The sequence below is a fragment of the Gossypium arboreum genome, chromosome 13 (assembly GCF_025698485.1).
Source record: "Gossypium arboreum isolate Shixiya-1 chromosome 13, ASM2569848v2, whole genome shotgun sequence".
NCBI classification, from domain to species: domain Eukaryota; kingdom Viridiplantae; phylum Streptophyta; class Magnoliopsida; order Malvales; family Malvaceae; genus Gossypium; species Gossypium arboreum.
The window spans coordinates 117,416,558-117,426,343 of NC_069082.1; the positions used below are offsets into that span (position 1 = coordinate 117,416,558).

At 30.6% G+C, this 9,786-nt stretch overlaps 1 protein-coding gene and 1 pseudogene across 1 annotated transcript; one reads left to right on the forward strand and one right to left on the reverse strand.

Moving 5' to 3' along the window:
- Window positions 1-958: 958 nt before the first annotated feature.
- On the forward strand, window positions 959-1,666 carry LOC108462779 (uncharacterized; annotated as a pseudogene).
- A 2,251-nt stretch (window positions 1,667-3,917) lies between these two features.
- On the reverse strand, window positions 3,918-8,987 carry LOC108464521 (uncharacterized). The gene is made up of 9 exons (XM_017764865.2): window positions 8,799-8,987; window positions 7,926-8,584; window positions 7,290-7,819; window positions 6,618-6,668; window positions 6,437-6,544; window positions 5,066-5,161; window positions 4,867-4,965; window positions 4,632-4,691; window positions 3,918-4,338 (listed from the first exon to the last, which is right to left on the reverse strand). Exons 2-9 carry the CDS (start codon window positions 8,539-8,541, stop codon window positions 4,270-4,272), a joined length of 1,629 nt encoding a protein of 542 aa, XP_017620354.1. The 5' UTR covers window positions 8,542-8,584; window positions 8,799-8,987; the 3' UTR covers window positions 3,918-4,269.
- Between the last annotated feature and the right edge of the window lie 799 nt (window positions 8,988-9,786).

The window sequence follows — 9,786 nt, forward strand, 5'->3', positions numbered from 1 at the left end:
TTAATGTTGAAGATGTTTTAAAGGTCCGTCGTTAACAATATTTTTATTTTAGAGAATAAATATTAAAAGAGGAAGAAAAAGAAAAACACTTACCTTGTAAAGATTGAATGGAATTGTCTGCCTTTTTCAGAAGGGAAATGGAATAAGGTTGAGTGTGGACCGAATAGGAAAAACTATTAAATATGTATGATAGTATGAGTATAGTTTACTCAAATAAAAACTTCTTTCCACGTGTGAGGAATATTTATGATTTTATATTTTTATTTTTCATTTTTTATTTTAGTACTTCAATTCTTTTTATCTATTTTGATATCTAAAGTGTGTTTTTATTATGGTTTTTAGTCCAGTTTTAACCTACATTTTGGATAACTGGTCGCCAATCAAATAATAGCATGTGGAATTCTTTTGTAAAAAAAAAAAAATTAATTCACAATTTAATCCCTGAAGTATATTATTTTTATATTTTAGTACTTAATTTTTTATTAAATATATATATATATATATTTTGTGAAAAAGAAAATAGCATTGAATATGCTAAGGGTAGCAAATGGTGGTTCCTCCTAATATGGCATGCTACAATATGGACTACTAATGGGCTATATGATACCAATATGACTAATAGGCACATTCTTGTGACGTATCTAATGCTCCATGGCATGTTTTTACTGCGTTGAGTAAGTTGTTCAGGTTATAGGATGTTGGCAATGTAAAAATATGATCATTGGAATTTAATTGTTATAATATAATTGTTGGAGTCTAATTGTTGCAATATGAGCGTTGATTTTTTTGGACCATTTTGTCCTTTCGAGACCTCAAGAGGTCATTTCTCTTTATTTTTTGCAAGCAAATAAGAGCTTCTCTCATTCTTCTCAATTTTCTCATCTTTTTTTCTCTAAAACTTTAGCATGTTAGTAAAATTACTTCAAAGAAAATTATGTCTTGGGAGCGTTTGTGACCTCTCCAACCTTTTTTGAGAATTGAACCTAATTTTTCTGGTCAAGTTTTTCTAACTAGCTTTAAAGTTTTATTTTTATCTTATTTCCCAATTGAGCCTTTTTCTGGTAACTACGGTACATGGTGGAGCAATATCAAAGAAGAGGAAGCACTTGGAAGATATAAACGGATTACTGAGAGTACAATTGAGTTTCTTGAATTTCAGGTTTATGGTAAGATGAATCCTGAAGACAGTTGGTTAGCAGCTTCTCCTGATGGCTTGGTGAACAGGTCTGTTTATGGGTTGCCTTCTGGGGGAGTATTGGAGATAAAATGTCCATATGTTGATGAGAAAATGAAAGAGACTTTCCCTTGGAAGCGTATCCCCCTCTATTGCATTCCACAAGCTCAGGGTTTAATGGAAATCATGGACCGGGAATGGATGGATTTCTATGTTTGAACTCCTAACGGAAGCAGTCTGTTTAGGATTTACCGCGATGTAAAATACTGGAATGTTCTGAAGTCGGCACTCATTGACTTTTGGTGGAAGCATGTTCAACCAGCTAAAGAAATATGCAGTAAAAATGTGATAACAGATCCCTCATAGAATTAAAATCACTAAGGCCAGACTCGAGGCATGAATCATGGGGCGATATAGTTCGTCAAAGCAAACTTGTAGCTGATAACTCCAATTTATTGATTAGTGAAATAAATGGACAACTGATAACCTGAATTGATGACTGAGATAATGAATTTTAAACCAAATCTAATTCATTAATACCGATGCTTACTTGTGGATATTCCGTTTTTATTTTTATATGTTGGTTCTTTATTTATTTGCCCTTATACTAATTTGATTCTCCTTTATTGTTATTAGGATATTTACTCTAAAAATTTCAACTCAAAAGTGAAAGAAGGTGAAAATATTTTTTTTTTTTGTCATGTGAGTTGCTTAAAATGTTGAATTTTAAATTTAAAAATTTACATTATAGAAACATCTTATATATTAAAAATTAGGGATAATTTTTAAAACTACTTTAATATGATATTTAATACATGAACTTTGATTTTGTGTAATTATACACATAAAATTTTGTTTGTGACTGAAAATATACATTAACAATTTAATTTTGATTCAATTTATTTTTATGTTAGATATATATAATGAATTAATTGCACCATGCATCCCTAAACAATGACCATCATTTTAAATTGATCCCAAACTTTAAAACTTTCTAATCATATCCCCAAACTATCAAAGTTATATCAATAAGGTCCTTCAATTAATAAAATCATTAAATTAATCGTTAAATGAGATTTCAAATCTTATGTGGTATAGGTTAAAATGAATAGCTTAAAGAAAAATGAAGATTGTATAAATTGAAGTTGTTAAAATTTTGGTGTTGATTTTAAAACTTTTATAAAAGTTTTACCGTTCACTCTATTTTTTTTTGTTTCACTTTATTTTTAATTTTTACTTTTAAAAGTTACACAATAATGCTTTACTTTTCTTTAAAACTTTCATTTTAAATTATGTCACATAAGATTTGACATGTCAATAAACTATTAAATTAATAGTTTTAATAATTGAAAGACTTGATTGATATAATATCGATGTTTTGAAGTATGGAAGCCAAAATAGAATGAGGATAATAGTTTGGGGATGTCTAGTGCAATTAACTCATATATAATTATTTGTATTCAATATGTATACTTAAAATGGTGTTATATCAATAATTATGTTAGTAATTTGTAAAATTGAATTAAATTAATATTTCATCTATAAAATTATACAAAATCAAAGTTTATTAATGACATTGCACATTTAACCAATGTTCATATTTGTTTTGAAGTTTATCCCCAAAATTATATTAAAATATTTCATTTAACATTTTAACAAGCTTAAATATTAAAAGTTAGGCTAAATCTTCAATAAAAATTTTAAAAATCAATTAAATTCTTAACTCAATTGATCTCTTATCGGCATAAAAAAATAAAATAAAATTTGACCTTTTAACAAAATTAACATCACTGATGAAAGCAATGAAAAACTAACATTTAAAAAATTATAAATAATGTAATCTCAGAATAAACTTGAATAAATCAATGTCAAATCCATTAATACCAACTTATCACCTTTGTATTGCTTTCCTCAGTCTGTTTGTGTCAATTAATTATCAAATCCATGAATACCAATTTTTATTTTGCTAATAAAAACTCCATTGGCTGGAGACTTTTTTTTTTTATTTTTTTCCATGTAAATCATTTCCCAAAATAAGAGAAATGCAATATATACAAAATAAAATGATGGCTCAACCGATTATACCGGATTTTTATTTTTATTTTAATCATTTAATAATTTATTTGTTTTTGAATCAAACAATTGATCAAATTAGTTAAACAAAAATTTATAGTTTGGCCAATTCAACCACAAATTTAATTTCAAAAAATTGCAAAATCCAAACGAGCAAATAATAACTTTAATTTATAAAATGTAATTAACATTAGACTAACATACCTAACGCGCGTATATGGTGACACTAAACCAAACTATAATGAAAAATCAAAGTTAGATTTTAATATATATTAATATAATTAATTTTAATCTTTATATTTTTTAAAACTGATAAATTTTAATCTCTGTACTTTTTATTCCTAACCTAAACAATAATAGTTCAATTCGCTTAGTTGAATGTAATTACTAATCTTGTATCATGCTTATAGTTATAAATTTAATCTATATTCAATAACTAAATAATTCCAAATTCTTATACTTTTCGAATGATCCACTAACTTGAAAAAATAACAAGTTAATATAACTTTAAACATATGACCATGGTTACCGCATCCAATTTTGAATATAATAAAACTTAAATGTATTTAACAATAAGGAAATTTTAAATTTTGAAAAAAAATACAAAGATTAAAACCATCAAATTAAATATAAAAATTAAATCCACAAAATACCAAATTTCAGGATGGTGTTCAACTCTAACCCAATTATGTATTTATATCCGAATATTTTACGACATTTGATACATTCATATCCTGTAATTAAGGCTAAAAGACCTTTTCCAAGGCACAAATTGTACTTATAAGAAAAAAAAGAGAGGAGAAAACCAAGTTCAGAAAAAGAAAAAAAAAATTATCTAAAATATTTAGGCACAAAACCAGAGCCCCGAATTATTTCAAAAGAAAAAAAAATGGTTGAAATGGGTGTTGGGCTATGAAACCAAATACATGGCAAAGCATCGAACAATGACAAAACTTTGAAGGGGTTTTTCTTTTCAATTTATCTTATCCAAAATACAGGGTGTGATTGGGGGGGCGGGGGTGTTATTGCAGCAAGTGTTTCTCAACAACCGTTCTCCCAAACTTCTCCTGAATGTCTTTTGGTGTTTCAACCTGCAAGCACGCATTTTTATTCTTATGTTATTCAGGCTGCCCAACATAAATTCAATTTAAGGTGTAATCGAGCTTGAATTTGAGGTTTGGCTCAGCTTGAGCTCAATCCCAATTAGGCTCTCATTTAACTAGTAAACATGGGATCCCGTGCAAGACATCTCAATTATTTACGCGCATCAGTCAAATTCAGACTCGACTCAACAATTACCGAGTAAAATTTGAGTTTTTTTAAGTCAAATCCAAATGAGTGGTTTAAACCCTATTCCAATATCAAGGGTGAGTGAGTTACTTACTGCATTGAGGGCTTTAAAAACAGCCTTGACGGTGTTGTGAGCGTTCCTTGAGCCAATAACCTGAGAAGATATATAGTTCAGATTAGCCATTGTAAGGAACCCACCCTATTCACCTCTACATGTCCGACTCATCTTGATGCAAGTATGAGAAATGAATCTCTTAACAATCTTCCAAATGCATGAAAAATCTTGGCAAACATATATGCCTGACTCCGAGTAAAACAAACTCTATTACCTTAGATTTGACATTCTTGAACCCAGCTAACTCCAAAATGTTTTCAACAGTTCTTCCAGCTTTCATACCCGTTGTAGTTTTTGCAGGCCAGAGATAGACCTACCAATGCATATCAAGTTTTAAAAAGAGTGAACAATTAGGACAAACATAGATTGAGATTAAATATGGCGATGAAAGAATATAGTTATGCATTGCACACCTTAGTCTTCTTATATGTTGTTTGAATTGCATGGGCTATCGTATGCTCCTCATGTCGTTCAATATAGTGAAGATTCTCAAAGCATTTCTCATGCGCCTGTTGGTAAGTTACACAAGTCACGTAAATTTATCGAGCTTCTAACGTTAAAAATTGATTAATGATTAATTCAACATGCTCATGATGGACAACATTGATGATATTATACACCTTTCGAATTAAATTGATTTCACTACTCCCACCCAGACATCATAGCATCATGGTACGAGAGTAACCAGATAAAAACCAATCATAAGAAACACCAGATAACTTTAATATTAGCAAGACTAGGCCCCAAAAGTAGAAACTAGTCAAGAGCTAGAACAAGGTTTATTTGAAACATACAGCTTTGAACACAAAACGAAACATTTACATTATAAGAGTTTCTAGCATAGCGCTGTACGAGTTTGTTGTATATAAAATCTAAAACATGGATATCGTACTAAACATACACAGAAAAGCCAATTTCAAAATATCAATAAAATGAGAAAATACACGAAGATTTTAAAATTTTGAAAATTCTCAAAATACTAGCAATTGAAATTGTAATTAATAGTCATCTTAGAAAATTTTAGTTTACTGAAAATTCATTAGTTAAAAAGTATTTATTAAAGAAAATAATGACGTCAAAAGTAAATAATATAAACACATTTGCAATATTAATAGCATTAGATTTGTAAAATTTGCAAATATTTTTAATAGCATAAAATTTTAAAATATATGTTAGAAGCAAATAAAATTATATTTTGAAGTTTAAGCTTTTTTATTTTATGGTGGGACATCCACATCCATTGTATTTTTGGACATGAATATAAGGATGTGATCCTCTCCCAATACATAAAAATACCTTTAGAAAAAATGAAGACACCCGTCACAGACACCCCCATATCCAACACTCACACCTGAGTCTAACTATCCTAGTAACATTCGTTAAATTTGTAATTTGTACTCAGGACGAACCAGTGTCAAATTTTCATATGCTTTACCCTTATTCCCACTTACATCTCTAATTCGTAGGTCACATCCAACACTCACACTTGAGTTGAATATATTGTAATTTGTACATCAGCACCAACCAGTGTCAAATTTTCATATCCTTTACCCTTATTCCCACTTAAATTGCTAATTTGTAAAAGGCCGTATCCTCATGCTCATGGCATGTTATATATTATATTTGAGGAAGTCAAATGTAACTGCATACTACGCCTTTTTCAATATTAAAAAGGAACTATACCGGTATAGGGTCAAAAATGTAAAACATGTGTGTCTGATTCACCTATCGATGATAGAGTGCAAAACTAATGAATGGTACAAATAAAAGCAGTGAAAAGTTACCTTTTGAAGTGCAATAGGGACTGCTGGGGCTTTGGCTTTTGCGTATCCAACAACACCGTGAAAGTTTCCACATGCCATCAAAGCAGTGTACTTGACCACTTGCCCTCCCTGGATAATATCAACTTCAAATGAGTTACATAGAAATCAATCTAATAACAAAACAGAGATGACATGAGGTTACCTTTGTTACTTTACAAGTTCGGTTTACATCAATCAACCTCACATCAAAACCCTGCCATCATTCAAAAAAAAACCCAGTTAGTTACATGCAACACAGAAATGTAATATCAGGAAAGTTTTATCTTTTGGCATTTCCAAAAATGAAATGGGCTTTTCTAAGAAAAACTCCTCATGCACTATCCCATACTCAAGTTCAATTATAGCCATTGAAAAGGCAGCTTTAGACATTGCTCAAATTTCAAAGGAACAGATAACTGCACTGCATAGTTATTACGGCATACCTAAACAAGTAAGCTGGTGTCTATACAGCACATCACAAGGTCTTTTATACATACATCACATATTTCTCCCATGATGCCAATGGCACTTTTTTAACTTAAATCCTAAATAAACAATGAATATATGCATTCATATAATTTAGAGAATATGAAGAATAAAATCCGGTTAAGGTAGTTCAATAGAATTTTCTCAATGCTATAACCCTTTTCATTCTAGCAAGGTAATGACAAATGAGAGTGAAGGAGAAGAAGAACTTCAACTAGCAGAGCCTGCCCATGAAAGGCATGAAATAAATAAAATATATTAGGTTAGATTCTGTCCCTCAACCATTCAAAAATAACTAAACTGTTTGAACTTGGAAGCAATATAAATGGACGATATTATATGCACTTACCTTTCTGTAAAGAGGTGTTCTTTTCTTCTCTGTCAAAGCATTTCTTTCCTCTGCAAGATCTCTGATCTCCTCCTCAAGAAGCTTTCCCTTCCTGCCAAATGTATAATCCAACTCTGCCAGCTTTTCTTCCAATTTCTTGTCAATAGCATTCAGCTTCTCCAAGAGTATATTATCCCTCTCTTTCATATCATCAAATTCTTCTTCATCCTCATCATCATCATCGCCTACTATTTTCTTCTCATTCTCATTCTCAAGTTCAGCACCATCCTCATGATCACCAGAAGGATCGACTTGTTGTTGCTGAATAACTCCATAATTGGCCGGATTATTGGGATCATAAGCTTCCTTCCATTGAAGAAGCCTCATTGCCCTATTCAATTTTTGTTGAAGGATAAATTTCTCCTTTCCTTCAGCTACCTTAAGTAGATTCATCAAGTCACCAATGACCCTATATTCAAGACGAAGTTTAAAATGCTTTTCCTCAAACTTGTTAACTTTCTCCATCCATTTAAAAGCATCATCGAGTGTCCCTGTCAAGTACAAAAGCGTAAATTTTGTCACCAATATATCAACTAATGAAATTTCATAAATATCACTTATAAATCAACACAACTAAAACAAGACTTGTTCATTTACCTGCCTCACAGAAGTTCTTTAACAGCTGCTCATGCATCTTCTTTTTCTTCTCAAATTGCAATTCCCACTTGTTGTCATCCCTATCATTCTCATCATCACTATCTTCTTCGGTATCCGAATCCGTGGGGACCTCAAGCATTAGATCAATATCTTGTTCCGTTAACTCCTTCTTTTCAAGCTTGGCTATCAATGGCGTTACGCCCATATAATCTTCATTATCCTCTTCATCAATATCCTTCGTATCCAAACCTTTTCTCTTCCTATCCTCTAGTTCTTTCTGCTTCTCCAGTTCTACTTCAGCAACAAGCTCTTCAAGTAGATCATCGATTGCCTCGTCCGATGTAAAGCTTGTAGAGAAATGACATCTCATAAAAGAAAGTGGAGATTTTGGTGTTTGGTGGTTGGGAAAATAGGAAAAAGTTGAGATTTTTCGGCAAAATGGGGAATGGGGTTTTAAGGGGGTTTTAGGGATACGATTGCGGAGGCAAGGAGCACTCGAGTAATGGGTGTCTGGCGATGAGATTTTCCGAGAAAATGAAGGCGGAGTTCTAGGAGGGTTCTGAAAGGTCTGGTTAAGGAGCCTAAACCATGAAGATGGCTGTGACTTGGTCGACATTTTCTTCAATATTACGTTAACAAATGAGAAACATAGAGCAAACCTGGCAAAATAAGAGATAGATAATAGTGAGAAAGATATAAGCTAAAATTTCCTAAACAGATAGATAGATATCTGGGATTTTACAACAGATAGATATCTGGGATTTTACAATAAACCTTTGCTTAAAACATTAAAAGAAATATAACAGAGTGAGGGGAGGAACAGAGCAGATAAACATTGTTGAAGTTAAAAGTTTAGGGTTTCAAAAAGTTTACCTGGGGGTTAAAAGAGGGTGGTGTTTGGTTAGGTCTGTGGTTGAAGGGCAGAGAAGAACAGTGGCGGTGCGAGGCTTCTTTGGCGGCCAGGGATCTATGAACACTGATGAGAGTGGGTCGGGAAATTATAGAATTCTTTTATATATTTTATTTTTTATAAATGATTTTTTAGGTGCAATTTCCTTTTTAAGTCCCTATATTATAGAAACTGGATTAAATGAAGCCCTCTACTTTTTATTTTTAATCTCTCTTAAATTGATCAATTTAATCCATATACTATTAGAAGAATGAACAAAAACCAATTTGTAACATGCTTAACCTTCATTGATTAAAAATTGACCTAACAATTATTATTTGTATTTGTATTCAACAATTTTATATATAATTTAATATGTATATATAATATTTAGAAATATCGAGATTAAATAAATTTTAAATATAAAATATTCATTAATTATATAAAAGGTTGAAGTATGCATTAAAGTCTTTGTACTTTTTGTATGTTTGGAATTTAATACACCTACTTTTATTTTAAGAAATTTAATCCTTCTATGTTTTGAATTTAAAATACAAATCTAATTGTTAACACGATTAATTTTCCTATTAAATTTAGGTTCAATACGAAAGTAATATTTTAATTGCATGGCTATCAAGTGAGTATTTATTTTATTTCAAATTGTACACCAAAAAATTTGACAAAAATAAATTTAATAGTGTTAACGATTGAACATGATTTTCTAAATACGAAAAGTAGGAGGAATAAATTCGTGAAAATAAAAGTAAATGGACTAAATTCTAAGCGTACAAAGAATACAAAGACTTAGAGCTTATTTTAACATTATATAAAATGCTCCTCAATAGTGTTCAAAAATTGAAATCAATCATTCAACAAATCCAAAAAAACGAAAATAAAAAATAAAAAATTGTGTAATATATTAAACTACGGGCAAATGAAATTCGTAGATCCCACTATTATCGAAACTGAATT

Bases quoted from the DNA above. Each gene is read 5' to 3' on its own strand.
- LOC108464521 (XM_017764865.2), bottom strand. From the start codon at position 8,541: ATGTCGACCAAGTCACAGCCATCTTCATGGTTTAGGCTCCTTAACCAG. The intron at 4,692-4,866 runs GTAATAGAGTTT...ATATCTTCTCAG, and splicing joins TCAAGAATGTCAAATCTAAG to GTTATTGGCTCAAGGAACGC. The intron at 4,339-4,631 runs GTAAGTAACTCA...GCGTGCTTGCAG, and splicing joins TTTTTAAAGCCCTCAATGCA to GTTGAAACACCAAAAGACAT.